Genomic DNA, 16936 nt, shown 5'->3' with positions numbered 1-16936 from the left:
CTATAGACCTTCGAGTTATTTTAATGATTAAATAAAACTATGGGTGCAATGAAATATAAAACAGAATAGAAATGGAACTCAGAGAATCATTGAATAAAATTCTCTCTTGTGATGAAGACACCATAAAAGCATACATGAATACATTCATACATATACCTATGGTCAACTAGAAACAAAATTAGATCTCTCATTTCAATAGGAGCCCTGGTACCCGGGATATGGTTATTTTCACATAAGTGGGATGTGGTTGCCCACTTTTTGTAGATTTAGAATAATACCAGACTTGAAGAACTCTTTATCCATATGGAACAATTCTATAGGTTACTCTAGAGACTGACTTAGCAATACATCCGAAGAAAAACCAAATATAAAGCATAAAATACATATTACTTACCTAAGAACATACTATTAGTTGGGCAAATCATTCTGATTAGCCCAGAAAGTTGGCAAAATATGGCCAAATATTGTACAAAAACAAGTAGGGAGCCAGATTTAGTCTGCAAGCCATGGTTTGCTGATACATGGTTACCTCGTCTGTACATAAATCTTGCACAAATCCAGGTACTTGCATAGTTATCTATCCACTTATAGATAATAAATGAGTCAAGAATTGAATAAGATAACATGAATATGCAATATGATATTTTGAAAATTGTTACATTTTCAGTGAACCTAAGCTCCTTCCTACTGTCAGAACTTTTTCATACTATTTTCCTTTGGATAATTCTATAATGGCTACAAAATATGATCTCAAAAACAAAATTATAGGGCACCAGAGACTAATCAGTAGATCCAAAGATCACAGATTTGGTATTAAAGGGGAACTCAAATCATCAGTTCAATCTATTTTTTTCCTGATGAACAAACTGAGGTACTGAGAGCTTAAATGACATGCAAAAGGTCACAGGTCTTGGCTGAGCTGGGAGCCAAATCCAACTGAGTAAATCCAGTATACTTTTTATTGCTGTATAAGGAGAGATCATTATGACTAACATTAATTAATTTAGGCTCCATCATGAGGGGAAAGATGCAAGGGGGGGGGTACAAGTCAGGTACATCCTTTCCCCAAAAAGAGGAGTTGAGAAATGGTAAATCACCACTTCTCTGGAATTCTGTTTCCTCATATGTAAAATGAAGTAGAAGAACTAGATGACTTTTACTAAGGCCCTTATCTGTAAATCGGTGATCTGTGGTTGTATAAATGTTCTCTTGATTTAATCCTAAAATTGAATTCTAATGAAGTATGAAGGGATGAAGTAAATAACTATGATAGAATTCGTGCCATATTCCTTGTACAAGGGGGGAAAATGGCTGCTTGTGAACTGAGGGCAATTGAGAAAATATAGGTGTAGGATGAGAGACAGAGTGGCTTAACCTAGAAAAGGTCAAGAATTTTTGTTTTGTCCTTGCCATGGAGAGTTAGTCAAGAAGTTTAAAAAATAAAATGAGAAGCTTTAGCAGTTCTTTTCAATGCCTTTATAGCCTTCTCTACCTTTACCTCAACAAAGTGGATTAGAGAATACAATACTGGGATTGGAGTCAGGAAAACCCGAGTTCAAATCTGGCCTTGAGTAAATCACCTACCCTATGCCTGCCTCAATTTTCACAACTATGAAATGGACATAATCGTAGCACCTATATTCCAGGATTGTTGTGAGGATGAAATGAAATATTTGTCAAGTGTTTAGCATAGTATATATAGTATACAGAGTATATACTGAATAAATCTTTCTTTTTTTCCTTTCTTTCTTCCTTCCTTCTTTCCTTCCCACCTTTCTTGTCTACCTTTCTTTCTTCTTTTCTCCCTACTCTCCCAATTAAAGTTAGAATATCAGGGTTGAAGTTAAGAGTGAGGAGATAAGTTTATAGAGAGGTAGCATAATATAATGAGTAAAGTTCTAGAGTTGTATCAAGACTTCAATTCAAATTCAAGCCCCACACTTACTAGCTACATGATTAGAAAATTAACCACTCTTAAGTCTCAGCATCCTCTTCTGTAAAATGATGTTAATGACAGTACTTACCAGAGTTGCCTTGCAAAATGAGCTAATAAATAACAGTACTTTGCAACCATTGAACTATTTTTTTCTCTAAAGAAGAAGTGAGAAAATGTACCTCCCACTCTTCACTGAAGAGGTACAAGTCTCTGAAGTGGAGCATTGCTGTCAAACTTAGTTGATATATTTGTTAATTTTGCTTTTTTCTTTTTTTTTTTTTTTCTTTTTGCCATAATGGCTGGATCATTAAGTATGAATGAGTAGAAGAGATTATCTTCAGAAGAAATGAGGGTCATGTAAATCAAATGATACCATTTTAAAACTAAAAAAATTAAGAAAATATATTACATAGATAAGTATGTATGGGAGTGTGTGTCTGTGTGTGTGTGTAGTGAGTTTTCATTATGAAGCTATAACCTAAATCAGTTGATGGGAAAGGGGAAAGGATCAAAAGCATGAGAATCTTTGCATTCATGGTATTTGGTTATATTTGTGTGGCTAAAGTATTCACAGTAATAAAGGTGAAAGTTTTCTAACTGCTTAGTCTATGGAGTGGTTCCCTTGGAAATTAATATACGATCAATAGATTCAGCTGAGAAGGACAGAACTCCCTCCTCTCCCTTTTCTACTGGCTCTATGGGTCACTCTGAGAGATGATTTAAGGAATATAACTAATTGGTATCCTAAACGATAACATTTCTGCTGGGAATAACCTTCCGCTTTTCAATCCAGAGTTTCTTTCTTCCACATTCACAAGTCGCATTATTTCATGTAATTCTATCTCTCTTTGGAAATATCACTTATCCTTTGCTCTTGCTATATGAACAAGCCATCTCTTTTTTTTTCCCCAATTATACATTTCTCTGATGACATCCTTTACACAACTTTTCCAGTTTATTTCCTCTTTTGTAATGTGTTGAAACCTGTTTATTCTGCTATGAACTTTGTCCTTTGCCTTGTGGATGATCTTTAACTGCAATTCTTCAGAGCTGTACTATTCTATGACATAACTATGCAATACCACAGAATGATCTGTTGTTGTCGTAAGGTCATTTCAGTAGAGTCAAATTCTTGAGGATCCCATTTGGGGTTTTCTCGGAAGAAGTACTGTAGTGCTTGCATTTTCTTCTCCAATTCATTTTTTAGATAAGGAAACTAAGGCAAACAGGATTAACTGTTCAGGGTCACAAAACTAGTAAGTGTCTGAGGTCACATTTGAACTCCAGTCTTCCTGACTCCAGGGCCTAGTGCTCTATCCACAGTGTCACCTACCTACCCCTGAATCACACTGGAATTTAAAAAGCAAGACATTTATTTCATGAAGAAGAATGGAATTATTAAAAACAAATTTCAGCTTCCTAAAGATTACCTACTCATGGGTTAATTTATTATTATTTTTATTCAAGATGTAAACTCCTTTATCTTTTTATTGCAGAGAAACTACAGGAGTTAAAGGAGTAAGTACTAGAAAGCAAGCATACCAGAATTTGAAACTTTGGGCTAAACTGCCTCCCTGGCAGGCTCTCAAAATAGAGTTGGTTTCTCCTTTTTATTGCATGATACATTCCCTAATTTATTTGCTAACTCTTAGGTGGGATACCACAAAGCCAAACCACAGCTGCACGCAACATCTAGTACACTCATAAAAATTGTCAGAACCAATAGGGACACTACCACCATCACCACTAGCAATAACATCAAAACTTCCTGAATTTTTAAAAATAATTATAACAATCTGAATATGATTATTTCCTCAATTCTTTGAATTCAAGGGGACTAGAAATGAGGCTTAAAAAAAGTTAAATTTTTTTTTGTCCATCTTCATGTTCTCCCTCCCAGCAGGTTTTTTTTTCAACATGTACAATGAGATTAAGTAATTCACACACACACACACACCACTGTATAAAGATATCCTGGCAAACTTTAGATGATCACATTTTTCCCTAATAGTAAAGGGCATTTTATACTATATGATTAATAAACCATAGATTTATAGAATGATGAATCTAAAAGAACCTTAGAGACCATCTAGTCAAACTGTTTCATTCCATAGAGGGGGAAACTGAAGCCCAGGAAGTTAAGTAATGAGATAGTTCCTCATCAATACATGCCATTTGTCTAAAAGGCAATGTAAGAAATAAGGTACAATTGTAATGATCAACCCTGGTTAGAGGGACAAGATAAGGTTCTCCCTCCTTTCCTGGGAGAATAATGGGGAGGAGGTCAGAAGACAGGAATAGGAAATGAAAGAGACGATATAAACTATGAAGTAAGCAGCAATATAAAAATTAATCAAGGGATTATATAATCAATAATGAATAGTTCTTAGATTCCTGATGTGATATATTCTTAATGCATACCCTATTACTGATACAGAATGAATTACATACTATTAGACATATCCCCAAATCTTCTGACTCCTATAGCCCCATGAGCTTCCCATGTAGTAAAGATCATATAGTAGATGACATCAAAATGATATAAATATGTTGGAGTGTACAATTAGCAATTGTAGGCACACATCTATCATAAAGCTGTGCAAACTGGACCTCTACATAGCAAAAGCTTCTCATTCTCTAAACTTCATTCCCAATATTTCTCTTATATTAATAGAATTTGCTTATCACCAGAGATATTTAAATTTGACTTTAATTGTTAAAACGTTTATGTTGTGATATCCTTAATTTAATTAAATAGTGTTTATTCAAAAACATTCAAAACTCAAAAAAAAAAAATATGGAGTTAACTATCTGTGGCCTATTCAGATTGTTGAGCTGAGACAAAGTCGCTATTACAGAAATTTGGGAACTATAATCAGTAGTCATTAAAAAAGAAAGCAATCTAGTTGTTTCATTTTGAGAATTTAAAAATCCCCTACTATTTGAAAGAAATACATTATTCACTGAGGATATGTTGTCTATTCTAATGAACAATTAATAAGTTTAAAACTAAAAAAATTATAGTTTTTAGTCTTTTTTGCATCCTATTCATATGATTTTGTAAGATTCAGAGGCAGAAGTTATCTCAGACACCTATTTCTCCCTCCATAGCTTAAACTATTCCCTACCTTCAACATATTTTACAGAGGAAGAAATGAAAGATAAATGAGGTAAAGGACTTGTTCAAAGTATTGTTACCAAGACACAGATAATAAGTGTAAAAGTATTTAGAATAAAAAATATCAAGAGTCTTCTCCAATAATAAAAGGCATCACAAATATAAATATTGTATAAAGTAAAATAATAAAGAACTTATTCTTTAACCTGTTTGCACTCATGTTTTCCAAAAAATATAATTGAGATAATATTTATTTGAGAAAAAAATCAAATACTTAGTTCTTCAGATCTCAAAGAACCATTTTAATAGTTAACACTACCAAGTAAACAGTACTACTTTTACATTATTGCCTCCTTTTAAACATCCCTACCGATTTAGAATTCCTGGGTTCCAGCACCAATGAGAGTTTGTAAATATCATCTTCTGTGTGATAGAGATCGAGAGAAAGCTACAAAATAAAAGAGAAAAAAATCATTAATGTTAGATTATAATTTTAATAGTTCTGAAGGATGAATATATAATTTTCTTATATGACAGATTTTTTTTTCGATTTAGATATCTAAATCATAAGAATCCAAAACAATTTATTCATTCTGCAAGTGAAGATGATGTTAGATATCAAAATATGAAGCAAACATAAATATAAAAATTGATCATGGTATTGTTATTTATCATACCATCATCAGTAGTAATAATAATAACTATTGCCTGAATTCTTGATTGTACCCTTTATCAGAAACCAAGGATGCAAATCAAATTAAAACAATGCACCAAGGGCTTTGAAAATCTTAGAGTACTATTTAAGTGTAAGATATTATTCCAAAGATAATCACATACAGTTCCTTTCTATGAGAGTTTATACCCTAGTTTGGAGATAAGTACACAAGTAATAAACTATAGAGGGCTGGAACTCTGAAAAAATTATAATACATTATAATAAATCACAATCATAATGGTAATAATCATGGATATCATAATAATAACATTTAAATAAATGTTTATAGTTTGCAAAGTACTTTACAAATATTATCTCTTTTGATCTTCACAACAAACCTGGGAGGTAGCTTTAAAGATAAGACAACTGAGTTGAACAGAAGTAACTCACCCAGCTTCATACAACCAGTATGTGAGAGGTAGGATTTAAAGTAGGCTTTCCTGGATTTAAAAAGACCTCTACCTATTATGCCATATTGCCACACCTTAACAATAATAATTGTCATTTATATGGCATGTTAAGATTTGTAAAATATCTCATTTTATCTTCAGAATAATGCTGTCAGTTAAGTTAACAGAATGTATTATTCTTCTTTCTCAACAAGGAAACCAATCTATCCATGCTCACATAATTAGAAAGTTTCAGAAGGATGCTAAGTGTCAAATAAGTGATTCCAAAAGGAGTAGTTTGGAATAAGGAATAATGACCTGGTACTGGAGCAGTTTCAGAAAAAAATATCATGACTTTTTCTGGCATTTGATCATGGAGAGAAGGAAATAAATGGGGCCCTCCAAAAAGGGAAATGATCTAGTCTAGCAGTTCTCGAACCTTTTGGTCTCAGAAACCTTTTGTACTCTTAAAAACCATTTAGATTCCCAAAGAATTTTTGCTCATAGTTGTTATAAATATTGATATAGATATCTGAAAAATTAAAATTGATAAATTTAAAGCCTTAAATAGAGATCAGAAAAACCTAGACATGACTGAAATTACTGTGGAAGGTCTGCTTACTGATGTGACAGAAAGGAAGGTCTATGGCAACTGGATCAATTAGAACAACTTAATCAGAGATAAAGATAAACAAAGGAGTTGCAATCTTTATACATTTGGACCTGAAAACAATTTGAATCTCTTCCTGAGGAGAAAAAAAGATGGATGCTCTGTGGAAGAAACAATTACTTATCCTGCAAAGAATGAAAATGATTCTATAGAAATTCTCAAGTAATTCTCAGAGATTACCTAGTTAAGGTCAGAAGAGTAAAATAGTACACCTGGATGAATTCCTGTACAGAGGTGTCTATCTGGTAGCAACAGTAGAAGACTCTTTTTCTCCCATAGAATCTATCTAAGACAAAACGAAGAACCTAACAAGATATGTCAAAATAGATATAAGAAAAATGCACTTTTGATGATCTGTGTAAGAACTAATAACATTTCAAGAGGGAAGCAAGAAAATATTGTACAAGAAATTGAAGACCATAGGAGCACTGGTTGGTTATTCTAACCTCTGACCATTGAATGCAGATAATTGCATTGCAAGAGATGCAGAAGACAAAAAATTGATTTAAGGATTGAAAAAATTGCCAGGAAAATGGTGTGTGGATTTATATTTGTAAACCATAACTTCAAAAGTAGAAATTATAGATTCTTGGTTAGGGCTGCAATGCAACTAACCATGATTGACTCCTATCTAGTGTCTTGCAATTAACTGGATTAAAACTGTAAGTTATAGAGAATGTGCTAATTCATTTGTATGTCCCCCATACCAATAAAAGCACAAATTAAAACCTGATCTAGTTTCTGTCCTTATTCTTATATCTAATTTAAAAGAGCATAAACTAAAACAGCAGTAACAGGGAGAAAATTGTCAATGTATAACTACTAAGCTAAATAACTTTGAGAATAGCTTCCATTGGGGCAGCTAGGTGGCGCAGTGGATAAAGCACCAGCCCTGAATTCAGGATGACCCGAGTTCAAATCTGATTTCAGACACTTAACACTTCCTAGCTGTGTGACCCTGGGCAAGTCATTTAACCCCAGCCTCAGGGAAAAAAAAAAAAAAAGAGAGAGAGAAAAAAAAAAGAAAAGAGAATAGCTTCCATTAAAAAAAAAAGAAAAAAAAAAAGGAATAGCAGTATCCTCCAATAGTGGAGGATTTGAGATGTAAGGTCACAAGAAACAATAAGAAAGAAGCCAAGAATAGAACCAATGCCTTCAAGTAACTCTTTGCTCAAAGTTTTGGTAACAAGCAAAAGGAACTAGAACTTATCATGTATGAGGGATACTTGACTTCTGTATCACTCCATATCACTGAGACATGGATAGTAGAACAAAAGCCACAACTAGACTATGGCTCTGGATGAAAAAAAAAGCTGAAGCAATAAAAGGGATGAGCAACATTGCAAATGAGGGATATAAACTAAACATACATATTCATATGGAGAAGCATGGAAGAATATTTTTTGGTGCTGAGATGAATGGAAATAGAAGTCAGTTTGTCATTGGAGCATATACTACAGGCCATTAGGACAGAAACTTTCTGCTTTTAAACATTTTTACCAGTAACTTGAGTGAAGATATAGATGGTAAATTTATCAGTTTGCAGATAACACAAAAAAGGGGTAAAGCTATAACACTATGACAGATATATGAAGGTCTTGGCAGACTATAGTACTGAGATAAATCTAATAAGATGAAATTGAACTCAGGTACTTGGGTTCAAAAATCTATTTCACATGTATAATGGAGGCGCCAACAGTTTTTTCTGAAAAAGATCTATGGGTTTCAGTGGACTGCAAGCTTAATCAAGAAGATGCCTGTGGAATACTTGGGCTGTCTATCTGTCGTCCATCACATTTGCCACATGATCAGCATATTTTCTCTTCTTATCATGCATTTCCCTGAAAATGTATGAAAACTGTAGAGACAAAATGTAGGTCTGATATTGGGAGGTTAAGGTGGGGGTGGGATGGGGAATAGCCTGCTGCCTATGAGATCTGGCTTTCAAATTTGTCCAATTGACTATCTTTTTTTTTTTTTTTCTTGTAGTTGTTATAGCTATTGATATTTAAATGAGAAATTAAAATTGATAAATTTAAAACTTTAAATTGAGGTCAGAAAAACCTGGACTTGACTGAAATTTCTGAGGAAGGTCTGCCTACTGAAGTGTGACAGAAAGGAAAGTTTATGGCAACTGGAACAATTAGTTAGAGCAACATAATCAGAGATAAAGATAAACAGAAGAGTTGCAATCTTTATACACTTGAACCTGAAAACAATTTGAAGCTCCTCCTGAGAAGAAGAAAGATGGCTGCTCTGTGGAAGAGCATTACTCCACAAGGCACATGCCAGTCAGGAAGACCTCTTCACCACTTACCACATGTCTCACCTTCATACCCATGTTTTTTATAACCCACCGAAAATTATCAAACTGTTAATGAGGTGAGATTGCCTACATAGGTATTTTTGCTTTTCCTAGAGGTTCTAGCCAGGATGATATATAAATAATGAAACAGCCAGTGCAAGATTGGCACACCCAACTTTGTTGACATTCAATTCTAAAAATAAATTCAATAAACATAGTAGAATTCACATGTTCAACCAATGCAAACAACCTCAAAAGGCTAGCTAGCAGACCACAAACATGTTTTTTTTAATCTCACACTATAACCTCCACTTAGAAAACCCTCCCTCCTCACCTCCTCACCTCCTCACCTCCAAATCCCACCTCAATTTCTAACCTCATTTCCCTCATAAGGATTTTCTAGTTTTAATGCAAACTGAGTTTTCTCATCTCTGAACTCCCAATATAAGCCAGTACCAGACTGTAATTTCTAAGCAGTCATTAATATTCATATATGTGTGTGTGAGTTTAAATTGTAAATTTTAGAAGAGTAAAAGTAAGTCATGATTTAAATTTCTTATCCTCCACAATGCATAGCATAATGGCTTGCATATAATGTGCACAAAAATACTTGGCAATTAACTAAAGATTTTTTAAAAAGTAAAGCATACCCAGGTGATTCTTTGATGTGTATATATTCAAATCCCTGATTATGTGTTTGCATCTTTAGTTTTTCACCTAGATATTTAGCCTTATGAAGCATCATTACTCTACTACATATGATCTGTGTTACTTCGGACAAATCACCTTTTCCTCGGTGGGTCTTTGATTACTCCTCAGTAAAATAGTAGGAAAAGTGGATAAAATAATCTTCCAAACTCTCAAATCCCACAGTCCTATTTGGAGGAAGTCAGAGAGATTCCAATTCTATTTACTCTAATGAATTTCAGTGAGTTAAAAGTTATTTTTTATCTTTTTGTACCAATCCCCTTGTTTTCTTTGCAGCATTGAGGTTGCTCTTTCCCATCTATTATACTACCTAAAAATTCTATTGACTACTGTGATATAATCCAAATACATGACTTGTTCTGCTTTCTTATGTTTTGTTAATAAATGTTGCTGCATACGGTCTAGATTTTTAAGGATATTGACTTTAGCTTAAGTTATTTTGAAATCTATTAAGTTTGTTTTTTGTTTTATTGTTTGTCCTTCATTCTCAAGGAAGACCAAGACATTGGGGGAAATAATGTCATGACAGGCCAGTGAGTTGGATTTGAGTGAGGGAGAGCTGTGCAAGATCACCTGCTCACTTTCCCCTACAGAATCATCTGGGTCCAGAGGCAAGATATAGATCAGGATGACTGGAGATGGCCCTGGATGCAATGGGAGACCTTGACCTTTTAAAGTTAAATTTTCAACGTGTCTCAGTTTCACTGAGGTAGTACTCATTCAATGATTAAGGCTACTGAGGCAAAGAATCTACTCTTTCATGTAGTCTAAAATAAACAAATAAACAAATGGATGAATGAATAAATAGATGGGTGAATGCACAAATAAATAAATAAATCTGGGAGGGAAAGACCCTTTTATTTATTTAGATTTGTTATGTTTGTCATATTGTTTTATTAGATTTGGGAGGAGTTGTCCAGGAGCTACATGTCCCCAGATTTGAGTGTATTAGCCTTGACTAGGTTCTAATCTATAGATGTATGTATGCCTAGGCATAGTTAGAGAAAAAGACAACTGTGTAGTCAAGCTTACTCTATGTAAACCATTTTTTAAAATTTTTTTTCTACCAGACTGTAAAAATTCAGGTACTTTCCAGTAATTTGCATATACTCAGAATGGTAAAAGTAACTACAAGATCTATAAATATCATAAAAAACTGAAAGAATTTCTTATACTATGAAATTGAAACTAAAAAAAAACAACTCAAGAAAATATAATTCTGGCTAAAGATATCTTAATCTGTTTTTTTGTGTGTTGTTTTTTTTTTTTTTTTTTTGCAAAGGAAAAACAGATGAGTTGTTCACAGTACATTTCTCTATGCAGTCTGCATTTGGAAACATAAGTATATTACATGTACAAATGCATATATTTTGCTACTCTTCTATCTCTTTCTCAAAACATTTCAGTATGTAAAGCTGTGAAGTCTAAAATCCCAGTTACAGAGAAATGTGATTTCAAAACAAAACAAAGGGTAGAAACATCAAACTACATCTTGGTATGTTTGACTTGGATTCCTGACAAAAAAAAAAAAAAAAAAAAAAAACTATCAAATGGATAGTGTATGAATATTAGAATATGAAGCAGAAATCATTACTATTAGAAAAGCAATCATGAACAGGATATGCAAACTAATGTAATTTCTTTGGAAGGGGGGCATTGAGGTAGGAAGAAAAATGATTAGACTGTATGCCCATACTTCAACATATCATTTGATAAAGTTTTTAATATCCTTTTTTTTTAACAAAATGGTGAAATTTTATGGTAGATAATACTGCTAGATGGATTTGGAAATGGTTAAATAAATCAATCTGGAGTGTAATAGGTCAATGTCAGCCAGAATATAGCTCTAGGGATCTGACCTTGGGCTTTGCTTTGTATTCATCTTGCCAACTGTGGATGAAGGCATAGAAGGCAGTTTATCAAATGTGAAAATGAAACAAAGCTGAGAGATACAGCTAACATGGTAGGTGACCGGAGACCCAAAAAGATCTTGACAAGCTAGACATAGGTGCCAAATCTAATAAGAAGAAATTTAATAAGGTTAAGTATGAAGTCCCACACTTGCTTTCAAAAAAAATCAGATGAACAAGATGGGGTTGTCAAGTATGTAGAAGATAATTTATCTGGAAGATAGTGGAATGTAAGCCTTGTATATGTAAACAGTGGAATATAGCATCCACAAAAGCTAATGCAGTTTTAATATGCACTAAAAGATTCAGTGAATTCTGGATGAGAAAAGCCATAAAACTTCTATATCCTGTTCTAGTCAAGGAACATCAGGGATTTTGTAATTAGTATACCACATTTTAAGAAGGATATTGAAAAAGTGGAGCATATTCAGGAGAGTAACCAAGATTGTGGACCTTTTAGAAACTAAGCTTTTTAAAAATCAGTTGACAGAATTAAGGATATTTAGCCAGTAGAGGAAAAGACTGACTAACTAATCATAGTTTAAATTTCTTTCCTGAACAGAACAAATTTATTTTTTCTTCTATATCAGGTCCCTTTAAATAACTAATGACAGCTTTTATTCATCCGTTCAGTCTTCTCTTCTTCCGATAAAGGTAAAATAGCTTGGCCTAGATCACACAGTTGAGTTGAATGCAAGTCTTCCTAGGATCAGCATTCTGTCAACTGTCCCATCTGATTATCTAAAATCTGCCTTCAGATGTACAAACTAGAGATGAGCAATCACTAGGCCCAGCTATTAAATTAGCCAATCATTCAAAAGTGTAAATCAGATGCAAAAAATAAATGCTTATAGGAATTAGATATCAAAATATTGGGGTTAGTTGGAAATATTAGACATGCTTTTAGCCATTTTATAGCAGAGAAGATGAGCAGAAGACTTTCAGTTATTGCTTTGAAAGTAAGTTTTGAGATCACATTAATAAGCTGGACCCTTTTGCCTATAATCACAGAACAAGATGCAGGGGCTCAGAGAATAAGAGTGAGTTTCATGTCCCTTCTTCAATTTACCATGTCATCAGAGAGACTGGACAACCCCCAATGCATCTGGGCAAAATCTATGAAATGACAAATTGGAGATAGTGAGGAAAAGTAGATTGAGATAGCATGGCCTCTTAAGGTGGAAAGAATAGCAGCAAGACTCTAAAAAGGATTAGAAAAGGGCAACATACCATTTCATGTCAACTTAATGAAAAAAAGGAAAGTTCATGCAGCCAATTAGAAGCTCTGATTTATCCTCTTGCCACATTTGCTCTCTAAGCAGGATCTCATATCTCTTTGACTCTATGTATATTTATGAAAGAGTTTGTCTAAAACTTTTTTAGGGCTGCTTATAACCAACTAAAAGCTAATTAAGTCTAGCTAACTAATTGATATTAATGAGTAATGAATACACCAGGTGGGAAGCTTGTGAACAATGGTGCTACTAGAACTCTCCCCAACTCTAGAACCTCAAAGGAAGAAGTAGTTATCTACTCATTGCGGTCCCAGCCTAATTCAAAATAATTTCAGGTATAAGAGAGAGCAATAACAACTGGGGAGGAAAAAAACAGGCATCTCCTAGGGAAGTGATATTTCATTCATCTGGCCCTGGAGAAAATAGGGATTCTTTGAAGAATATATGAGAATGGATAGCCTTACAGGCATTTGAAACAGATTGCAAAGATGTGAAGATTGCAAAGAAAGCAGAGGATATTGTGCAAAAAACTCAGTTTGGCAAGAACATAGAATATATGATATGAATAATGTAAGATTTTTCTTGAAAGATAGTAGAAACAAATAATGAATGACTTTAAGTGATAGAGGATGAACAGATAGGTGGCACAGTGGATAGAGTACCAATCTAGCAGTTAGGCGGACCTGAATTCAAAACCAGCCTCAGACACTTATTGGCTGTCTCACCTTGGGCAAGTCACATAATCCTGATTGCCTTCTAAAATTTTTTCCATGATTTAAAAACATCACTTTTGCTCTTATAAAAGCATTTATTGAAGAATGGAGATACTGAAGACAGGAGACTAATTAGGAGACAGGCAGTCCATGTGAGCAATGATGAGGGTGTGGACTCGGGTGGTGCTGTGTGAATGAAGGGGAGGTGACAAATTGACAGGTTGTGGAAGTATAATCAACAGTATTAAACAATTTATTGGATAAGGAGAAGGTGGTGAGAGAGAAGAGTCAGGAATGACTCCAAAGTGGCAATGATCTCAACAGAAATAGGGAAACTATGGAGAAGGGCTCATTGGGCAGGGAGGAGGAAAGGGTTTGGCACAACATATTCTTCAGCCAGGTAGAATGAGAGATATGCTTGATCCCTTCAAATGGACTTATTTAACAGGCAATTGGTGATGCAGGTTTCTAACTCATGAGATAGATGAGACCTACTTATGTACATTTGGGATTTGTCTTCATAGAGATGAAGCTGAATCCATAGGAAAGAGATGATGAAATACCAAAGAAGGAATATTTGAGAGAGGATCCAGGAAAAAAAATCCTAAGGTACATCCTAATAAATGATGCCAAAAACGTAGAATAATATTTGACTATTTCCTCTAACATTGCTTGTCAACATAGCTAAGGATAGAAAATCCTCTGGAAAAAAAATATATTTTGTTTTGTATTTCATTAAATATTAACTTAAGATATATTGCAATGTCTGTGAGATTCAGGAAATCTAATAACAAGAAGACTGGGGGGAAGGGAGAGAAGTGTTTGAACAGGTAGAAAGAGAAGCAAGAGAGGGTCATAAATCCTAGGAAGATCAGAGTATCTCTGAAAAGGGAGTGGTCATGTGTCAAAACCTAGAGGTCAAGAAGGATGAGTACTGAGGGAAAGCTGGTGGAGAAAGTGAATGTCAAAGAGAATGCCATTGAGAGAAGATCAAAGAAACAAGTTCTCTCTCCAAAGAGCAAAGCACTGAGGATAGGATCAAAGGTAAGGGTAGAGGGACTAGCTTTGGAAAGCAGATGAGCCACTTCCTCCCAGTCTGTAACAAAGAACAAGAGAGTAAAGTTATAGGGATGAGAAATAAAAATGAGATCTTCTGATGACCAGTTCAATAAATTACTTACCCATCAATTCACACTTCCTCTTCAGAATGTCTGGTTTGTGTTATTTTAAAATTTGTAGCTGACGGATGTTACTTGAGACTGATATTTTAAATTTTTAAGTTACATCGCTTCATTCCTAACACAACAAGGTTTTCTATATAGTTCTTAGAAACACCAGGGCTATTTTATATAAAAAATTTGTGGTTGATCCATATATTTAGACTGTGCCTAGAGCTTGATACAGTGCTTTGCACAGAATAAGCACAAATAGAATCCTCATTGATTCAGATTAACAACATTGTACCAAAAATACTTGTAATTGAGAGTGTTGTTTTTTATGACGTACATACATAAGCCACTGAGGAGAAGGGTCTGTATCATGCAGGTAATTTCTCAGAAAACATGGAGAGCAGCATGGAGCCACTTCTGAGAGAATCATTATTATATGTAAGGGAAGTAGCACAGTTAGTATTCTGGGGATGATGAATTAGTTATATCTCAACCAAAATTTTGAAAAAGCATCTTCTCTTATCTCTTCTTAACCATCCAGACTGGTTCTCAACCTTCTCTACTGAAAGTACTCTAGTCAAAAGTTACCAATTCTGTGTGTGTGTGTGTGTGTATGTGTCCCTCCCTCCTTCCCTTCCTCTCTACCTCCCTTTCCCTCTCCTTCTCTCTCTCTGTCTTTCTGTCTCTCTCTCTGTGTCTCTCTCTGTCTCTCTCTGTGTGTCTGTTTCCTCTTTTACATAACCACTTTATTTCTCCAACAAATTCTCAGCCTTCTGTTTGGCAGGCTGCAGGCTCTTTGTTTTGTTTTGTTTTTATTTTATTTTTAATTGATGGAACCAAAAAAGCATTCCCATAACATAATGCAATAAAAAAAAGATGTTTGCATATGAAACTGCAAATCTATTATGCATAATTTGTTCCTTTCAAATATACAAGAAAAATATTATGCAAAGTTCTTTTTTTCTCAACCTCCACCCTAGAGATGGCTACCATTCAATACATATATATATATATGTATATATATATATATATATATACATATATATATATATATATGTATATATATATATATATATATATATATTCTATACACACTTCTATTTATTATTTCTTTTTCTGAGTGCCAATGTTGTCTTTCTTTATACATCCTTTAGAGCTAATTTGGGAATTTATAATAGTTAAAGTAACTTTTTCATTCTAAGTCATTAGTAAACAACCTTGCTGTTATTGTACACATTTATCTCTTGGCTCTGCTCGTTTCTCTCTTCATTATTTTGTGTAACTCTCTAGAGGAAATCTAAGAAATCTAAGGACCAGTTCTCAATTCTCACTCTTTTTGTCCTCTCTGTAACATTGAACTCTGTTGATGCCTCTCTCTTCCTGAATAATCCCGTTCTGGATTTTTGTGACAAGGCTCCCTTTTCCTAATATTCCTTCTACTTGTTTGATTGTTTCTTCTCAGAATATTTTTCTGATTCATTACCTTTATTACATCCCTAACCGTTCTACCTGATTATACCACAAGGATCTGTCCTGGATCTTCTTTCCATATAAATTCTTTCACTTGATGACCATAACAACCCCCATAGGTTCAATTATTATTCCTATACAGGTGACTCAAATTTATACATCCATCCTTCATGTATTTCTTGAGATTTTGCTGGATATTATGAACTTTCTATTAGACAGTTTGAACTAGATATTCCATAGATCAAATTCAATATATTAAAAAACAAATCGTATTTCTCCCCCAGCCCACCGCTCTTCTAAACTTATTACTGTTAAGGGATAATAGTTTTAAAACTAAAGGAGTCACAGAGACATCTAATCTACTTCTCCTAATTGTACAAAAGATAAACCTGATACCCAAAAAGATTAAATGAATTGCCCAAATTCACACATATAGAAAGTAGTACAAGAATCATATAAATGGAGAGAAGAGGAAAGGTGCTCTAAATAGAAGCATTCCTAATATGATATGTCTCAAGGAATTTGTGAGCAGACCTATATGATTGAAGAACCCACTGGTCCTGGAGTCAAAGGACCTGAATCTGTCACTAATTAACCA

At 34.0% G+C, this 16936-nt stretch overlaps 1 protein-coding gene across 6 annotated transcripts in view; it reads right to left on the bottom strand.

The window, feature by feature from the left end:
* The window catches only part of RASGRP3 (RAS guanyl releasing protein 3), a 136666-nt gene that overhangs the window by 28077 nt on the left and 91653 nt on the right, over positions 1–16936 (bottom strand). For all 6 annotated transcript variants that reach the window (XM_074288164.1, XM_074288161.1, XM_074288163.1 and 3 more), the window contains exon 12: positions 5425–5502. In XM_074288164.1, the coding sequence (XP_074144265.1) occupies positions 5425–5502 (78 nt within the window). The remainder of the gene's footprint in view (positions 1–5424; positions 5503–16936) is intronic.

Source organism: Sminthopsis crassicaudata, chromosome 2 (assembly GCF_048593235.1).
Source record: "Sminthopsis crassicaudata isolate SCR6 chromosome 2, ASM4859323v1, whole genome shotgun sequence".
Classification (NCBI taxonomy): Eukaryota; Metazoa; Chordata; class Mammalia; order Dasyuromorphia; family Dasyuridae; genus Sminthopsis; species Sminthopsis crassicaudata.
Note: the sequence above shows the minus strand (reverse complement) of the source record. Positions and strands in the feature narration are given on the sequence as shown.